This window comes from Petaurus breviceps, unplaced genomic scaffold, assembly GCF_028583685.1.
Source record: "Petaurus breviceps papuanus isolate PSGF00001 unplaced genomic scaffold, PetGlider_PUasm1.0 98, whole genome shotgun sequence".
NCBI lineage: Eukaryota > Metazoa > Chordata > Mammalia > Diprotodontia > Petauridae > Petaurus > Petaurus breviceps.
In genome coordinates, this window is record NW_027187460.1 from 57,432,699 (window position 1) to 57,454,036 (window position 21,338).

At 30.9% G+C, this 21,338-nt stretch overlaps 1 protein-coding gene across 2 annotated transcripts in view; it reads right to left on the minus strand.

Moving 5' to 3' along the window:
• Positions 1-21,338, minus strand: part of RIMS2 (regulating synaptic membrane exocytosis 2) — a 574,369-nt gene that overhangs the window by 264,117 nt on the left and 288,914 nt on the right. Inside the window, exon 17 of one of the 2 annotated variants that reach the window (XM_069081283.1) lies at positions 1,914-1,946. The exons of the other annotated variant lie outside the window; for it this stretch is intronic. Within the exon in view, the coding sequence (XP_068937384.1) occupies positions 1,914-1,946 (33 nt within the window). The remainder of the gene's footprint in view (positions 1-1,913; positions 1,947-21,338) is intronic. 2 annotated transcript variants of the gene reach the window in all.

The following is a 21,338-nucleotide window of genomic DNA, read 5'->3' on the forward strand; positions in this document are numbered from 1 at the left end:
ACTAAATTAACTTCTTCAAACTCCCCAGTTTCTTTTGAGAGCACTAAAATCTCCAGTTATTTAGGTTTACAATCTCAGGGTCATATTTGACTAGTCTCTCTATTTTGTCACCTTTATCTAGATCAGATGTCATATTCTGCCAATTCTATATGACCAAAATTTCTGGCATCTGTTCTCTTCTCTTTATTCAAATGGGTAATCCCATAGCTCTAATAGTAACCACCTGGATGCACCACTTGCATGAACAGTCTCTCTAATTCCAGTCCTTCCATTTTCTATCTACATGTCACATCTTCATCAAAATAACCTACCTTAGACACGAGTTTCACCATGTCCTATTCGAGGCTCAAAAAATCTTCAGTGTTTTCCTTTTGCTTTCATGATTCAATACTTCTTGCCTTCATATTCAAAGCCCTTGACAATCTTGGGTCCACTCAAATATTCCATCCTTACTCCTTATTATTTCTCTTTATGAACTCTACATCTGGCCTACTTAGATTAATTACCACACTATTTCCCCAAATCAATATCATATATTATACCCTCATTCATTGCTAGAAAGACTATAGAAAAGTGAAATTTTGGGTGGAGAGATAAACTCTAACTACTTCACAATTTTACCTAGTACCCTCCCCTTTTTCTTCCACTGTGTCCTTCCTTCTCTTATTTCTAGCTTATTGTAGTAAAAATATGCTTTTCTAACATCCTTCCCTATTTTCCTATGCCCTCCTATGTGTTGCTTCTTCCTTTTGTTCTCCTTGACTTTTCCCAGTATTTGTCACTGCTAAGCATACTTACTTTTTAAAAATACTCCAGTTTTAGGTTTCCTAATGGATCCCTCTGTCTCCAACCAAATCCTTTTCCTATCTTTTATATGTTAGAGTCATATTCACATACCTAAAAAGATCATTTTCATCATGTAACTTCTTTCTAACCAAATCTTCCATGGCTTCCCATTACTACAGAATTAAATTCAAAATCATTCTCAAATTCAGTCAACCATAATCTGAATTCGCTTTAACTCTACAAAGGTGTCTTCTATAATTTGCCAGTTTGAACACTGTATCAGAGATCTCCATGTCTTTATTGTTCCCAAATTCATCTGTTCATTTTTTCTTTTCATATTTGTTCTACTTTTTTTTCTTCATCTGGAATGCATTCATCCCTTGTTTGAAGCATACAGTCCTGAAAGTGCAGTTCAAGTGAGACTTCTACATATTCTAGTTGACATGGAATATACTAATCTCAAATTCTCACACAGTATTTGCTATTTGCACTCAATTTATTATGTAATATTGTTTTATGTTTCATATGTGTATATTTTGTCTCCGCGATGAGTTTAAGTTCTCTGAGAATAAGAGACTATGTTTTATTTTTGTTTTCTTGTCAAAGTCAAGGTCACAGTTTATTATATAATAGGTGCTCAATAAATACTTTGGAAATTGAAACAAGGCTTTTACATAGTAAAATGCTGGTTAAAAGTTCAATGAGCAAAAAAAAATTAATGATCACTTGTTAATTAAAGGCAACAAATATATTTTACTCCAAATCATCTATTTTGTATGTACCTATATGTCCACATGTAGTATGTCCTCACTAGAAAATAAGTTTTTTAAGGGCAGAGTCTATTTTTCTTTTTTACCTTTTTTTTTTTTAATTTCAGTGCTTAAATTTCATCCACTTAAAAGGCTATTTATTGGTATAACTCTGAGTCTATTTTTTAAATAGCATAAATATGACTGATGTAACTTGAGGTTAGGCAAAATTTTTTAGTAAACATCTAAAATTAAAATCTGAATGACTGCATTTTATTATACCATAAACAAACAGAAATCTGTGAAATGAATTATGATAAAATCTTGAGGAAAAGAAAAAAATGAAAAAGTAAGAATAAAGCAGTAGAAGAGACAGACCTGAGTTTCTTCTCCTTGCTGAGTCCACTTCTTCTGTGATCACATCGTGTAATGGACAGACATAGATAAAGGAGATGGGCGTGAGTGGATGTACTCAGAAGGTAAAAATTGACACTGAGGGAAAGGGCCAAAAATCGTTTTGCCAGAGAAGCCTGTGCATAGTTGTGAGGAAGAGATAATCAAGTAGACACAAAGAGGAATAGGAAAGAACTGATATAGAATTGGTTAAATTATTGTATATTAGAAGAATTAGAAAGATAGTGTTAGTGTAGGAAATGGAGTACCCATATTTTACAATTCTGAATAACCAATCCTGACATTGAGAGAGACACCATTAGTATAAAAGACTGTTACTAGCAATTACTAGTCTGCTCAAGACATTGCTATTTCAAATGAAATGTACTCTTGTATTTATGAGCCATTTATTTGTTGATTGATGACCGCTGAAAGTAAAGAATGTATATTACCACTACCAACATCACTAACAGCCTAAACAAGCCCTTATTATTTTTCTCCATCTTTTTTTAGCTTCACTGAATTAATTTGTACACAAAATAAAATTCAGATCAGTGTATTGATCAATTAATTCAATACAGACAATTCTTATCATGACAACATATAGAACAATTAATATATCCCAACTCAAATCTATTTAATTTAAATCACAATTAAATTTACAGATAACCTTAAAATTAAAGGATAGATCTTTAATTATTTTTTAGAAATTTTTCACAAAATATGCAGAGAGTAATAGTTTTATCATAAAATTTACAATAAAATAAACATGTAGCTAACATATCCTTTCTGGAGAATATTTTTTTTTGTTATATTTAAGAAGGCAACAAGAGATTTAACTAAAATAATCTGAAAGCATGAAAAAGCTTATCAAACTGAGAATCTACAGAAAATTCTCTTTCACCAGAAGTAAATAATTGGCACTAGAATATTTGGCACAAAAGAAAAAAATCAAAACTAAAATCCTCGCATGATAATTGCTATATCAGTGAGGAAGGTAGGTGCTACATCACTTCATCAAACAATACACAATTCAGTTCAGTAGTATATAATTTTCATAAGTATTATGGAAAATATATCTTTAGAATTCAATATACTCAAATAACACCAAATAAGAGCTACTGAATAATTCTAATTACCAAGCTATCCCTAGACACTGAATAGTGAGAAATATAAAAATTTCATTAGAAGAAAATATTCAAATAAAAAATTATAAAAGATAAATCCTATTGTTAATTATAAAAATCAAATATCTATTAATATATACTGATAACTAGAAGGTTCATTACACTACTATGCAAACTGTATTCAAATCCAGTAACAAAAGTCTCCCTCTACCCTGCTGTTCTTCATCTAAATCCACAGAGACTAATAGGGTGGAACCTCAGGAATGATGCATATCCTTCTAGAATTACGTACAGAAACTGTACATTAAAAGCAAAGTATATTACCTTCTTTTACCTATCCCCAAAAGGATTAAAAAATAAAAATCACAATGTTAATACAACTATAATAAATATATATTGTGAAAATTTGTTGATGCATCATGCCAACAAAATAAAGTTTCTCACAAGTGATAAAATGAATTGTCTCTCTTAAACAATATACATATTTAAATAAGTTATGACACAAGGAAAGAAACTTCACTATGTATGAGAAATCTAGAAAATGTTTAGAATAAACAAGATGGTTGTTCCACCAAGATTTCTGAATTACTTGTGTAATTTTATGCTACTGCTGACACAAAATGACTTTCATCTACAGATAAAAGCAGGCTAAATGCATTCATATATCTTCATACTCCATTCATTAGGTGAATATAGTTAAATAGCCAAGGTAGAGATTAAATGACTTACCCAGGGTCATAAAATTAGTCAGTGGCAGAGCCAGAAATACAACTCAGGTCTCCTGATTACCCAGCCATTGCTTTCTCCACTAAACTCTACTTGACCCAATAAAAACATTTGAAACACAGAAGTCAAAACAAAGAGAAAAAATTGTCCCTGATACATTATTATATTTTATGGTTTCACTGATTTAATTTCAAAGGTTCAAAAGAGATACATTCAAATAATAAACATTTAGATTACTAACACCATGTGTTTATTCCTACAAGAAAAATGGAAATATTATTTCTAGTATGTGGGCATATTCTTTAGGTCAACTATGCTTTGATGCTTCTTTAGGTTTAAGACAAGACAAAATCTATACAACCATTGAGAACAATGAAAGACTTTGACACAGATCACAGTGCCAAACTACAAGCAATGCTAGTTAAACAGTAGGCTTTCAATCCAACATCTTTTTTTCATATTACTATTGCAAAACCCCAGAAGCTGTTAAATAGACTAACGAAAATCAAAATGCTCAATATAGCAGCTATTTCACATCTAATAGTGACAATAAAATTTTTCTATAGCTTTCTTGCTTTTATTTAAATTAAACAGTATTACAGCTTATTTCCAATGGAAAGTAACAAAAACAACAAAACAAAAAAAAACTTCTTGAAATATCATGAGATCCTCATGCTCATAAATTATTTCTTATCAGGTTTCACATATTTGGAAAACCAGCAGAAGGTATAAATGCTTATTTTAAAAAAAATTATTGCAATAAATTAATGTTTTACAGTGCCTAGTAAACCTAAAATGACCCTTACCTACACTGTTGACCTCATATTCAAAATTTTATCCCTTTTCTGGATGGTAATTATCAAATAATCTCTATTTCAATCCTGCGAGTAGGAATATGAGAACACAAACTGAAGGAAGATGCTAATTTGTATCCTTCAAATCTTCCTTATCCTTTAGAATGCTAGTAAAAGATCAGTGAAGTTTTGCTATCCATAGAAATGGTCCCAAGGCTGTTGTCGTTGTAATTGTACCATTATTGTACATGTAAGTCCTCAAAAAGGAATTTATAAATAAAATTTAGATTATCTGTTGATCCACTAATTTGAATGAAGTAAACAAAAATGGATTATTTCTTAAATTACACTGAATAGAATTTTTTAAATTAAAAAGTCATAAACAGATAATTTGTTCATTTACTAGTAGTCCAATGTTTGAGCAAATATTAAAGACAGCATTATTATAATGTTATCATTCAAAATTTCATCAAATAAAAATATTTTAAATAAAATATGCCAAGATGAAATACTAACCAAATACACTGGCAGTTTAAACCAAATAACCATATGTTTTTTCTCTACCATCCATGTAATAAGTTAGGAACATTTTTATTCTTTCCTTAAATACATAAAGTTCATAGTGGAAGGAAAATTTTAAAATGACTTAATTTAAACCACTAATTCAGAGTGAGCCCTCATTTTAAATTAATTCAAGATTAAGAAAAAAATAACCTGAACATATATCCTTATAACAACAAAAAGATATATGAAATTCAACCCTATAGAGGCAACTGAAGATAGAAGTATTGATTAAGTAAATGAAGTGTTTTTACATAATATAGATGTGAACTAGAATTGAACATGTTTGCAATACTCAGATATTATGTATTTCCTTTATAAAACATTCCAAATATTTTTAAATTATTGTAGAAAATACTAGAGAAATAATTTTATTTTATTTATTGTATTTTATTTTTTGCTTTTTGGAGGGCAATTGGGTTTAAGTGACTTGCCCAAAGTCACACGGCTAGTGTGTCAAGTGTCTGAGGTTGGATTTGAACCTGGGTCCTCCTGACTCCAGGTCCAGTGATCAATCCACTGCGCCACCTAACCGCCCCAAGATAATTTGATTTTGGTAAATATATTCAATGAAAAAGAAAGATAATGAAAATTAACACATAATACTCTGTCCAAAACAAAAAAATAATTACCTCCCTTCAAGATGATGAGCTACATTATTATTTATATCTCAATTCAAATAAGCATTCATATATATGACACACAGATGGTAACTAGAAATAATTGTTTTTAAAAATCAGGTGCCCTTGACCCATACTTATCCATACATTTATAAAATTTCTATCGAAGCAATGCAATGTCTGTTTGAAAAAGTATATCATATGTTGTCAGTTTCCATCACTTTTAACAAGCACCCACTCACATTCTGTTGTCTGATTAAATGTGCATGATTTAATATGTGTCTCTGTATTTTGGAGTATTCCCTTATATCATGAAATACGGAAAACATATATTTAACATTAGCTTCTAAGAATAACCAAAATGATCCATTCCAGGACCCTAAAGTCTGAATATTTTGTTTAGGAAAGGACATTCCAAAAGAATAGTAAAATAAACACCCATAGTAACATAAAAGAGAGCATAAAACCAAGAAAGTTCTAAAAAGTGTAAATGATATGTTTACCTATTTTAGTCATGAAATTAATTCTTTTTTTCCCCCATGGCCATAAATTTCTTTTAAAATCCCTGAAAATTCATTCAAAGCTAATATTTATAATCATTTAAAACAATTATATTAACAATGGATAGAACCTGAGATTTACTCATTCTATAAAAATTGTTTGTGTTTTGTTATCACATTTTTTCTGTTGAGGTCTCCAGAGCAAAAATTCTGCTATTTAAAATAACTATGCATATTGATGAGATATTGCTTTATATGTACATATCTTCCACCTCGTTCTCTGTAAATTTTTTTTTAAATTACTCTACCTTTAAGTCTGATAAATCAAGCAATTTATGTATACAAAACATGTTCAAAACATACACTGGCTAGAGTTTAGAATTCATTAATTTAAAATCCATTAATTCTTATTTTTAAGTTAAGTGTTACTGAGTTTAAAAAATCAGCTTTTTGTGAAAAACAACTTTAATATCAATGATCATATATCTTGGATCATATTTTGGAAGCTACCTTGTCAATGACAAACCTATAATTATTTTCTGATGAGAACATCTTACAAATTAATAACACCTTAAAACTTGAAATCCCTACTAATTTATCTATAGAAACATGAGAGCATAGTATGTTTTACTTCTAGGTAAGGTAATATTTGGCTTGTTCTAGAATGACAATTTTGGCACATTTGGCAAGAATTTAAAATTCAATAGGGTGATTTGCTCTGTTTAAGACATTTACTTAGTTTCTGCTACTATTTTTTTGTTTCCATTATGAATTAAGTTACTTTGTTCTACAACAATTGAGAACAGGGTAAGATAGAACTTTAAAAAAAAATACAACAATAAAAAATTAACACTTTCTTAAAATACCTTATATCTTTCTCAAGATTAGATAAATTAGGACAAAAGCGATATAAAAAATTTATATTAAATTTTCAAATGAGGTAATAAATTTACTATTGGTATTTTTCTTTTTTTAAAAGTGACTTGAGTCTTTAAATGTCTAATAATTTGTTTCTAAAGTGGTAGACATTTGTAGAGCCAATCCAATGGAATATAATTCACAATCACTTTCTTAATTCCCTTTCTTGTGAGATTAAGAATTATTCCCAGAAGTAAAAACCTTTAGTTTAAAAAGGAAAAGCTTCATTCTTTTGAAATTTATATTTAGAAGCAGTAATATGAGCTTTGCATTTAGTTTATAGTTACTGTGTAAGTACTGGGAAAGTAAGGGCATGAAACTAGAAAAATACTCAAATCATGTAATATATTGGTGATTATAAGCCACATTTATATAATTGCTTTAGTGATTACAAAGTATTTTCCTCACAACAACCCTGTGGAAGAAGGAAGTAGTACATTATCATGCATACTTACAAATGAGAAAACAGTTCTAAGATGTTAAATGACCTTTTCTTGATCACAAAACTAGTAAGTGTCTGACGTACAGTTTGAAACTAGAGCTTGAGATTTCAAGTTCAGTATTCTTTTCCTTAAGTCATGTCGTGTCTCTTAAAATTAATTTATTAATATTTACATTTTAAAATGTTGATAACTACAAATCATAAAACCACCTTGTGAAGTGATTCATTATTATCCATATTTCAAGAGAAGAACCAACAAAGATAAAAGTATTGTGACATGGCTTTTCAGTAACACAGTGACTATTTTGACACCAACAAAGTCAGTCTGTATTAGAACTTGAGAGTTACCAGTTTTTAATTAACACATATAGGAAAATACAAATAATTGCATGGATATATTTTTGACAGATTTCATTGGTAGGACCTCTATTGAGGAAATCTCCTATACCAACTTGGGCTGATACCTTTTCAGCAATGAATTTTCCTAGACAGTTGCCTTGAGAACTCAGAGGTTAAGTGACTTGCCCAGGGTCACACAGATAGTATATATAAGACATAAGATTTGAAACCTATATTGTCCTGGCTTCAAGGTTAGTTCTCTATTCATCATCCTACACTTCATCTTTTTGGTGATACTACTGATAAAAAAATAATATATAAATGGAGAATTAAGACATATGGACAATATAAACATAAGCATATGAGCGGAACACCTATGTATTAAATATGTATGTCTATAGAACCCTTATTTGTTCCACATGTCTCTTCATGTCATATGTATTGATTTTTTGCAGTTCCAAAATGCAAGACTTTAAACAGTTCTCACCAGGATCCATTTTTGTTAAATACATTAAATTTTATATATCAAAATGGGATAAATATATTTATTCTCATTCCCCATGTTTTCATAAGTTTCAGATATGTTTATTATCACAGTAGAAGCAGATAAAAATCATGAAACATAAAAAGCAATGCTGATAGGCAAATGGTAATCTTTTATAAAGGTATCTTAGATATAATTATTCTTACCTGTGTTCAGATCTCTGAAATAAACACTATTCAATAGACCTTCCATGTCCATTCCTAGTTCTCCTTGAGCTACCAAAGGAAAATTCATTTTTATGTCTTTTGCCCTTGGATTATGTCTAAAGCAAATTATAATTTTAGAAAATATAAGAAAATTGACTCCGAATGCTACTCACAAAAAATTGACGATTAAATTCAATATGAAGCATCAAAACAGATTTAAGTATAGAAGTTCCATTATCTTGATAATTTCTTTTGTCTATGTTACTGAAATAGTCTAACTATTCTTCTTTCCATCTGTTCTCAAAATCATCTCTCACATCAGTGCCAAGTAATCATCCTAATGTACTACTCTGAACACATCAATACTTTCATCAAAAGACTCCAGTTTTTTCTGCATTCAAAAACTTCAACAACCTGGGTTCCATCTGCCTTTTCAATCTTATCTCATACTACTATCATGCATGACTGATGTAATCACTCCCTTTAAGTATGAATTCAAGGGTCACCTCCTTCACAAAGCTTTCTTTAATCCCTTAAAGGTTAAAGTTATATTTCTCATGATAATTTTCGCCAGGACCTCTTTGTAATTACACAGCACTCTTGTTATTAGTTATTTGGGCATCTTTTTCAATTTTATTTACTCCTAAAATCTCAATTTAATGAACCAAGGCTTCAAAATTTATAGCATATAAAACTTAAATCATATGAAATTCAGAAGCAAAGAAATATCTGGCAACTACGAGTTTAGCACCTAAATAGGAATAATAACTAGTAAATAATAATAGTAACTATTATATATATATATACATATATATATATATATATCAGGTTTGCAAAGTGCTTTACACATATTATCTCACTAAGTCCTAACAATATAACCTTGTGAGGTAGGTACTATTACATGACTATTTTACAGAAGAAAAAACAGTAATTATATTTGTCAATTTTGGACTGCATTAGAGAGAAAATGCTCCTCCCTTCTTTCTCGACATAAAGGATAATGGGTACAGAACATAGAACATAATGTCAGGCCTGGTTGATACTTGGCCAATTTTGTGGTATTTTTTTCTCTGTTAAAATTTGCAAGAGGAGAGAAAATGGTTATATGTAGAAATTAATGTGATGTAAAAACAAAATACGTCAAGAAAAATTTTAAAAGAAGGTGTTTTTATAATTTAAAGTGTAATGAAAAATTGAGTAATTTCATGTCTTGAGACTCAAGATTCCTCCTCTTATAAAAAAAAGCAATTGACCATGTCTCTAAAGTCTCTTGGAGTTCAGTCTTTTGATACTATATATGAATGCAGCTACTTGGTTAGAGGGATCTATGGAGAACGAATATTTATACAATGCTTACATATTTTGACTCTCAAACAATTTTTTCCTATTCAACTAAAAAACCAAAACCTAACTGACTACTTAAAAATGAATTTTATTGCAATTTTCCTTTTATATGTTTTCATAAAACCACATCTATATGCCAAAATAATAAGAAATTGCCAAGCTCATGTTTGTTTTTAATTAGCAATTTTAAGCACAATGTTAATCCTTAAAAAACATTTGAGGATGCTACAGTATTGTTACTGCAAACTTAATGCAAATAATTTGACTAGATCGATAGTTCAAGGATTAAGTTGAAGATTTTTAATATAAACAAATAAGTATAGGATGATTTGTTTTGTTTTGTTTTGGTCTGGACCTATAATTTCATTGGTGTAAGAATTTCATAGGTCAGCAGTTGCTCTGCAACTTGTATTGGAGAATTGCCTGGAGTACTGAGACATTACATGACTTGTTCAAAATCACACAGTCTGTTACAGTGTCTAAAATTCATGAACTATTCATTTTATTTTAGTGTTGAACTTACATATAAAATAAACAAAAGCCTGACTTGAAAAAATGACATTGTTGAAAATTTGAAACTATCTTGTGCATATCCTAATACTAAAATATGCTCAGGCAACTTTCCACTAAAATAAATGAAATGAGTAGTTAGTTACATAAGCATTCCATTCAAAAATTTGATGTTATTTTCTAATCCATAGCTTTAGAATTCAGCAAATTCTACTCCAAAAAAATAAAGTAGCTTATTTATTAATGAGCAACCCAGAAAAGCTATGCTTAAGAGCATATTGATGAAACCTAACTAATCCTTCTTTATCTGGTACATGTATAACTCTCATATTAATTGTACTTTGTCTTTGTCAGAGTTTAAATACTTCATTTATCTTTTTAATTTAAATACTCTAATAAATGTAACTTTGTGCTCTAGCTTTCTTCAAAAAATAAAAACAATTATGTAATAGAACTTTCCTAGTTGTGACATTCCATACTTACTCTTGACTTTTGAGCTTAAATTTCAGGGATTAGGAACATGTTCAGTACCTGGAAAAATTTTTCTACCTTACACAATCATTCACGGACATACCAAATATCATAAAAATAATAATTTTATAAATATAAAAAGTAATGTAATCTCAATTGTAAACTTCATATTAAATGAAATTAAATTTGCAAAATATAACATAAAACTATATAAAGTATTCTCAGTATAATTTTGATTTTGTATTTATTAATAATTTTCAAAATTAATGAATATATTTGGTGCAGTTTTTATATATAGATATTTATGTAATCACACTATATGAGCACACAATTTATGTACACAATATAAAGACAAATGTATGCATGTATAAACATCTACCGTGACAAGTGAAGCAATTCAAAATTAATTAACTTTAAAAAGAAAACCTACATCACAATGTGAACTCAGGGGAAAAACTCTTAAATGTGCTGAAGTTTGGCATCACATATTACACGCCAACTCTGTATACATATGTGTATATGTATAGACACACTTACTTATATAAATATGTATAGTCTCAAAATGTGTATTAGTATAACTTACAAAGCTACATACAAACCTTACACAGATATATATGATAAATGAAACTGGCTTATAAAGGTTTATGAAATTTATTTTAAGCAAATTCCAAAGCAAATATCACATAAGGTTTTAGAACATGACATTTACACACATATATACAGCTATACATATATATCTATATATGTATGAAAATTTTACTCTTTGAAATTTGCTTAAAATAAATTTGATAAACTTTACTGAGTTAATTTTATTTATCACATATATCTGTATGATTCTTAAAATGAGGTGTGTATAATTCCCCATGACTTAGACTGACTCAGTACACATTTTGATATATTGTTTTTCCTGGGGGAAAAAGAGTTAATAGATTTGGCATAATGCATATTAACTGTGCTGCTAAAGGTAAGTTTTTAGATCAAGTAGAACCTACAATTAAATGGTGTTCTACAAAAAAATACACATATATATATATATATATATATATGCAAGTTAATAGGAATAATGCTTCTGGAATCATTTTAGGGATTTTTCTTATAAATAAATAAATATATTATATATATATGTGTATGTATGTAAATCAAATCTACCTAATCCATATTCTGAAAACTTAAATGAACTTTTAAAAATGAACAACATATAGTACCATGTTCTATATACTTTGCTTTTCTTTCTTCCCCATTCTGAGGTTTACTTTTTGGCCATCCTAATACTTGGTCATACATGTCCCATTGAAAACTAGAAGAAAGAGCAAGTTTTAACTAGAATGTTTCAGTACTTGTTAGTAGAAATAAATAGGATAGTTATTAACCACTTGTTTTATTAACATGCTAATTTTCTTCTGCATTATGGATAAACAAAATAAGCAATATTTTGATCACAATATAAATATTATACATTATGTATGTGCTAAATAATTCTGACTTTAAAATAAATATTTCGTAACTGAAATACACCATATTTTGCTTAGATGGAAATGAATAAACTTTTTAGCTAACATTTCTAACTTACTTTCAGGGTGGCAATTACCTTTCTATATAAGGTATACCCTAGTGTGTTTGAAAGTCCTATACACAAATCAGAGAACCTGAGTAATAAAGTAGAACCCAAGTATATGGTTAAGGGTGCTAACATTAACATTAAACCAACAGTATTTCCCACACATGTGTAGCTAATTTTTCTAGTCAAGGATAGAAATAAAGTGTGCACATAACTAATCTAAATGGGCTCTACATACTAAAAACTGTCACACTGTGAGAAAAATAATATAAAACAAGCACACACTCATTACAAAAGCATGAAATGCAATGTTTTTATAGTCTCATGCTTTTATGTAGTTTTCCAAACCCTGACAAACCTGGCTCAGTTTGGTGTTTCTTTTTCGGCAATGGTTTGTCATCAGTTATTGTACCATTCACCTTTTTCTGCTGGTCTTCCCATGTAACTTCTGGCATAAACCAAGAGAAATCAGATCTTGTCAGAAACATTGATTAACATACAAAAGAAGATACCTAAAAGCATTTAAGGGAACTAAATCTATACAAATAGCATTCTTGGGATAAAACAATTTGATATTTCATTATGTAAGGGCATAAAAAAACCTTTATAAATTTTCATATACTGTTTCAAGCACCCTTTATAGTATACATTTTAAGAGAAGCATATTATTATGAAATAATGTATATGGCCTTTCAAAATTCAGTGATCTAAAACATATAAATTTGAAAAACTATTTCAAAATCTATAACAGATGAAAACTAAACTGCTTTAAAAAGTTTATATAAGACCTTTACTTGATGATGGAAAGCTAATCCATCAACAGCATTTCACTACTTCATTTATTAGAAAAATAATATTGCTGTAAAATTAAATAATGTTTAGATACAAAGCTTAATAAAGAAAAAAAATTAAAAGATTTTACAAAAACAAGGCAAGGCAATAAAGATCCAGAAATGAAAATATACATTTTCAAAAGATCACATGGGATAAAATGTTCAATATTAAATTTATTAATGTCCTTAGTACCTTCATTAATGAAAAAAATGTACTGATCTATGTATTAATCAATTCCATAATTGCCTTATTAAAAGAAGGACTCCGAGAATAGCCTCAGGACTTCTGAAAATTATTTGTGGCAGCTAGGTGGAGCAGTGTATAGAGTACCAGGCCTGGAATAAAGAAGACTCATCTTTCTGAGTTCAAATCCTGCCTCAGACACTTACTAGTTTTATGACCCTAAGAAAGTCACTTAATCCTGTTTGTCCCCATTTCTTTATCTGTAAAATGAGCTGGAGAAGGAAATGGCATACCCCTATAGCATCTTTGACAAGAAAATCCCAAATGGGTCACAAAGAATAGGTAGGATATGACTGAAAAAACAAATCACTTGATTAAAAGGTATACTAATTCTCTCACATATTTTGCATCATAGGGTGTTAGGAAATATTCACTATACTACTGGACATTACAATGTTATAACACTAAACTTTATTTTTTCCCCTTACAAACGCTAATTTCTTTCCCGTCTAGTTTGTCCCTGCTATTCTGCACAGTCTCATCTACTTTCCTGCCCCAGTAAACAGTGATTTAAAGAATATAAACTAAATACTTTACAATGAAACAGAAATGCCATGATAAATCTTTCTCTTTCCCTGTCCCATTGCCAATAATAATGTTCCAAACTTAAATATATGTGATGATCCCCTCTTGTAGATATTTGTACCATGGCTCTTTATCCACTCATATGAATAATTAGGAGCCTGCTATATATACTATCATTCTTTTCTAGGTCTATTCTAAGGATCCAAACGTGGCAGAAATAAGAACAGGTTTCATCTGGAGCCAAGATGAGCCTAACTGCTTATACCTATGAGTAAGGAAAGCTGCTTTGGAGGGATAGTATTATTAACATTCCACTTGTACGAGCAGTTTACTTACATTGCTGCCATCTCACATGAAATCAATGAATGATCAGAAATACTCATTTATGTAAAGAAGCCATGTTAAAGGCAGTTGCTAGGAGAACTGGAAAGACTGGGATATTGGATTTATTTCTGACGATTTAAAAAGTATACTGCCAAACTCCAAGAACACTGATAATTTTTATGTGGCCCCAAAATCTAAAATGTTTGATCCCTAATACATATGAAATTGTATAATATGTCATTTAAAGCAGAAGGCCAAGTGACATGCTAAGTAAAATACAAAATTCTGTACTAAATATGTACCAAAATTTGAAACAATTTGTGCTTATTGTTAGAACTTGCCAAAAATAATGTAAAAGATTCCACAAAAGATTCATTCACCAAGCCTTTTGTAAAGTCAAGATTTCTAGAATATTAATTTATACAAAGATGTCTATAATAGGCTTGTTTTAGATGGAAATGTTACTACTCATAAGATGGAAAACATGAGTCAAGAATTATACAACTCTCAAAGTAGAAATTTTTTTTTTAAGATTTAAGATTTGTTATAACACACTGGTTCCTTCCTTACTGCCTTAAACGTGTCCAAGTCATCCTTATCTTTCAAAAATCTTCATGGGACTATCCTCTTAAGCTATACTTCTAGATATCACCTCTCTATCAACAGAAGAAACTATCTTGCTTTCACTTGCAAAACTCTCATTTATTCCTCAACACTTTGTAATCTTGCTTGTGACCTCATGATTTAATTCTCTCCAAAGTTATTAAAGATCTCTCATTTGTCAGTCTTGTGGTCTTTTGTCAATCATTCTTCTTTACTTCACTGTTGCATTAAACAATTTTCAACTATCCATCTTTCTTTCTTAGATATTCTCTCCTGTCTCTGATTTTTTCATTGCTCTTTTTCTTCTGGCTCCTTGAAAATGAAACTCCATCTCCAGATTCCATATATTTTCAATGGCTGTCCCCTGTGTATGAAATTATCTCCCTCCTCTTCTCTTCCTCTTGGCTTTCCTTACTTCCTTCAAGTCTCATCTAAAATCTCACTTTCTGTAAGAAGCTTTTCTTGGTTCCCCATTATACTAGTGCCTTCGTTTTGTGATTATCTACAATTTATCTTTTATATATCATTTGTATGTTGTCTACGCCATTAGACTGTGAGTTCACTGTGACAATTTATTTTCTCTTTCTTTGCATCCCCAGAATTTAGCTGGTACTCTGCACATAACAGGTATTTAATAAATGCTTGTCTTGACTCTTTCTATTTGATGATCCTCTTTCTCAGTATTATTCACTGGCTCACTATCCATATCATGCTATATACTGTATATACTGGGTATATACCAAAGCTTTATCAAAAACGTTCTTCTCTCTCTACACTATCCCCTGATGGACTCATTAGCTCCCATGAATTGAGTTATCATTGTTATTCAAATGGATAATAGATCCATAACGCAGCATCAGCCTCTCTCTTGGGCTTTAGTCTCATATTATGGACTGTTTATTAGGCATTTAAAACAAAATGTTCCGTATACATTTCCAACTCAACATCCAACAAAAATCTATCTTCTTTACTCCCCAAAATTTCTTTACTTTTGGCAAGGGCAATAATATTCTTATATTCTCTCAGGTTCATAACTTTGGTGTTATCATTAACTTTTTTCTTTCCCCAACAACCTATCTTTGGTTTTAGAGAGTTTGGCCCATGTTAAATGCTAAGTAAATGTGTAATCATTTCTTCATATCCAATCAGGTATAAACTCTTTCTATTTCTATCTCTATATCATTTTTCAAAACCTGTCTTTTCTCTATATACAACTACCACTCTACTTCCGGCCTTCTCATTACATCTTACCTAGACTACATCAATTGTCTCCTAACTCTCCTCCCTGCCTCAAGTCTCTCTCTACTCCAAAATATCTTCTACATAGTTTATCAAAGTGATTTTCCTTAAGCACAGAATTGACCATGTCACTATTCTATAAACTCCAATGATTCTGTATTGCCTCTAGGATAAAATATAAACCCTTTGTTTTGGTTTTTAAAGTCATTCAAAAGCTGGGCACAAAGTATCTGCCTAACCACATTATACACTCCCCCTCCATTCAAGCTAACCTTCCCTACCTCTCACAAAGGAATCCATCTCTGTCTCCATGTGTTTTCACTGGCCATTACCCACATAAGGAATAATAAACTTCCTCCTCACCTCTACCTCACAGAATCCCTTTACTTCATTTAAGAGGCAGCTAAAGTACTTCCTTCTAAATCAAGCCTGTCCTGATCCCTCCAATTGTTAGTTTTCATCTTCGCTAATTATTTAACTACCTTGCATTGAATCTTTAATCATTTGTAGATATTTTTTCTGTATGTAATGACATATATACATCTTATTTCTCCTGCTAGAATGTAAGCTCCTTGAGTGAAAGTGTATTTGATTTTATGTCTTTGTATCCCCATTGTTTACAGTACCCAGTGCACAGTTAGTCAAGCAGCACATCTTAAGCCCTTGCTATGTGCCAGGCAATGAACTAAGCACTGGAGATACAAATTAAAAAGGTAAAACAATCTTGCCTTCAAAGTGCTGACAATCTAATTGTAAAGAGTCATCTAAATACATAGATAAAAATACAGAGCAGAAATAAAGTAATCTTGAGAGCTTTAGAACCTGGGGGAACCAGGAAAGGCCTCTTGCAGAATGTGGGATTCAAGTTGGGTCTTGAAGCAAGTGAGGGAAGCTAAGGGGCGGAAGCAAGAGAATTCTACATTCTTCCCAGGAGAAACCCACTGCATGGAAGCATAGCAGCATGGAAACATGGAGGGATGGAGGTTAGAGGTAGAGTACTGTGATGAAGAAATAGAATATACGCCAAGGTGGAACTAGATCTCAAGAGTGTGTGAACAGGAATAATGGGTAAGGAGACTGGAAAGTTTGGAAGCATTAAGATTATTAAGAGGTTTAACTATCAAACAAATAAGTTTATACTTGAGTATATGAGGCATGTGGTGCTTATGGATTGATCAATTGGTACATATGTATGAATGGGTTAATTTGCAAACAGGTATGCCTACCTGCTAATAGGAAAATTGGATCTTTTTAATTACAGAGAGATACCTGACTCAGAGCTTAAGATATAAACAATTCTTTAAATAAATTTTCCCTGAACCAACATATAGTGTTTGAAGACAAGTTAATTTTTTAAAGTAACCTCAATTTCTACATATGTAAAATTATGAAGCAGGATAAGGTCATCCCTAAGGTTCTTTCCAGTTTTACAAATAATGCTCCTATAATTCTTTCAGAAGAAAACTAGCTCTTCAAGCTGGGGTATTCAGGGAAGGACCATCAAAAAATCTCAAATTTCATACCCACTTAAAAAATAAACTACGTAATAGAAGTTCATGGCAACATATACAATCTTTTTATACGCAGAAATTTTTGTGTTTACTAATTATTAAGTTCATAATGACAAATAATTTTTTTTATTTTTCAAAAAAGATCTGTTAGTAGTTAACTGCAGTTCAAGCAACAGATATTAGAAACCTGAAGTAGAGCAATGGCAGAGGGAATAGAGAGGAAACATAAAAGCTACTGTGAAGTGAGAATATAAATTCATCAGAAAACATTAATTAAGGTATACGCTAGGTGATAAGTATATGCTAGGCATCATGTTAAATGCTGGTGATCCAAAGACAAAAATGAAATAGTCCCTGCCTTCAAGGACCTTACATGCTACCAGGGAAGATGACATATACATATAAAAGGTCATACAAAAGTTATACAAATTATATAAATACAAGGAGAGCAACTAAAGATGCCTTTATCTCACAGTTAGAATTACTATGTGAATATAATAATTAGAATGCAATAAATGGTGGTAAAAGATTATCATGCCCACGAGTATGTATATATATAATATATATACACATATACATATATAATATATATATATATATACACACATTTACATATTAAAAAGCTGTCCAGACTCTCTTCTGCTTACATTTCTTGCTTTCATTAAGATTCAGAATATTCTCAGCCCAGGAAGCTTTTATTCCTTTTGTGATTCACTTCTTTTTTGCAACTCATTTTCTGATTTTCATATACAGCCCCAAATCACTCTACTATCTTTCTAACTAATTCAAGTTGACATGAGATAACAAAAACACTAGACACTCAAGATTCTTTATGAAAAAAAATTAATCTAGTCAACAAAATTTTACTTGATACTTTCTATAATCAAAGCCCAATTTTGATTCCTAACCATGACTCATATTTACAGAGTTAAATTTGCTTTTTTAGATGGGGAAATAAACTTTTTTCTTAAAAAAACTTTAAAATAGTTGCTTTTCTTCCAAGCACAGAGATCTAAAATAATGATAACATATTACTATTATATTAAGAACAGATAAACTATAATAATAACAATAATACCATGTACTTCATAATTATCTATGCTTTAACTTATGCTATCTCTTTTGATTCCTATGAGGCAGATAAAATATTAATCTCATTTTACATATAAGAAATGTGAACCAAAGAGATGTTATACAGTTGGTTCACAGCCACAAGTTATTTAGATCCAGAACTGAGACAACTCTAGAAGATGAAGAACATTTAATGACTGCATGCCCACAGGCTGAAATGAAGCTACCTCAGGCAGGAGCCAAGATGAATCACAGATTCATAGATTTAGAGCTCTAAGGGACCCCCAAGGTCATATAACTTAACAGCACCACTTTCTTCACTTTACAGCGAAAGTAACCAAGACCCAGGAAGTTAAATTACTTTCTTAATGTCTCACAGATAGTTTGCACCCAAGGTAGGCTTTGAACCCTCATTTTTTTCCTTTGCCATGGAGGGTGGGAAGAAAGGAATGGTAATGGTATTTTCCAAAGTTTGATCTGCCACTTGAAACTTGAGGAAGTTTGGGAAAATGAAAGGGAAGAAGGCAAGGAAGAATTAAGGGAAAGAGAAGTGAAATAAAAGAGCATAAAGAAGCATTATATGAAATGAGAAATTCATTCCAAAAAGGAACATTAGTGAAAGTTTCCAAGGCAGAGGAGTTAGAAAGCAGAGAAATAAGATGTTCCTTGTCTAGTGATGCTTAAAATCTAACAATCAGTACCTGCTTCAACAGTAAGTGATGTTTCTTTGGCAGCCTTCTTAATTCAGGAAAAGCTATCCTATTGTGAAAAGAAATTATTCTCTAGTTCCATAATTTGCACATTATACAAGTGACACAGTGGCTTTAGGTAATTTAAGTTTTTGAAACAGCTTATTTGACACATGGGAATGGCTCATTAGGCTTTTCATTTCAATTGAAAACTACCATCAAATATATTTCAAGTAAAATTGTGTTAAATTTTGTGGCATTTAACTTTCAAACTCTGGAATATTCAATGCTTAGAAGATCTCAAGAATATTAAGAATTGGCTCCCAACAGATTTGGAGTATAATTTATGAACTATGAAATCACAATTAGGAACTGGACCTGAGATTTCATTGGTACAGAGAACTCCCTACACCAATATCTGTTACCATCTTCTTTGCACCTTATAGGTTAAGTTGCTTACAGCACTAAAAGACATGCCCAGAGTAACTGAGTTATTGTTATTAAAGACACTAATAACAACCATAGACATTTATAGCACTTTAAAATATATGCAATAACATATTATCTCATTTTAGCTTCACAACCTTGTGAGGTAGGCCCTATAGATATTATAATCCCCACTTTACAGACAGGGGAACCATATATGTTTCTGAGAAGTTTTGCGATTGCTCATGTTCTCATAGTAAGTATTAGAGACAGGATTTATGGCTCCAAATTCAATACTCTATTCACTACACCAAAAAAAAAAAAAACAGAACAGACACAGAATTTCTTCTTTTCTAGTCAGCTGGATATGCAATGTCACAGAGATACAAATTAACAGAGCTGAAATTCACACCTAGCATTTCTGACTGCATAATAACAGCTATGGTAATTTATTTGTACATGTTTATCCTTACAGAATGTAAAATTTCTTGAGGGCAAGGGCTGTTATATTTTTGCCTTTGTATCTCTATTACATAGTACAGTGCCTAGCACATAGGGGACTTAATTATTGCTTACAGATTGATGTGAATATAACTGTCAAGAAAGAACAGAGAAGACAGATACTGAATAGTCATAAAAGATTCAATAATAGAAGAGAGTAAAGTAACACCATAATCCATTGTTATGAAACTGGATAATCAGAGAACAGTGATACCCTCAACAAAATTATGGATGGTTAGAGGAATAAGTTTAAGGTTAAAACAGAATGAGTTCCATTTGGACAAGCAGAGATACCTACAGGACATCTAAGAAGAGATGTGCAGAAGAGTGGTAACAGTGCAAAACTGGAGTTCAGAAGACAGACAGAGAGAATATATAATTGAGGAAATAATATGTATAGAGATAACTGAAGTCATAGGAACAGATGACCTAATCAACACAAAGTATAGAAAATAAAGGGGGAGGGGAGCTGATAACAGAACACTGGTGGCATTTTACACTAAAGAGATGTGGGGGGTGATTAAACAAACTATACTAAAAATTGTTCAGGAAAGAAGGAAGAACATGAGAAAAACAGTCATGCAAGGTAAAAGGAGTGTATTTCTAGAAGTAAAGGTAGAAATCAAGGATGAAGAAGGCTGAGAGAAGGTAATGAGACTTAGCAATCAAGAGGTCATTGGTAACACTGAAGAAAAGAATATATTTAGGTAAGAATTATACAAAGCAAAAGTCTTGCATAAGCCTACTAATCTTGATCATGTTTAATGTGGATATATATTATAAAGAGCATCATAACACAGTGATAAGAGTGGTGGAGTTGGAATGAGAAGTTTCTGGTTTAAAT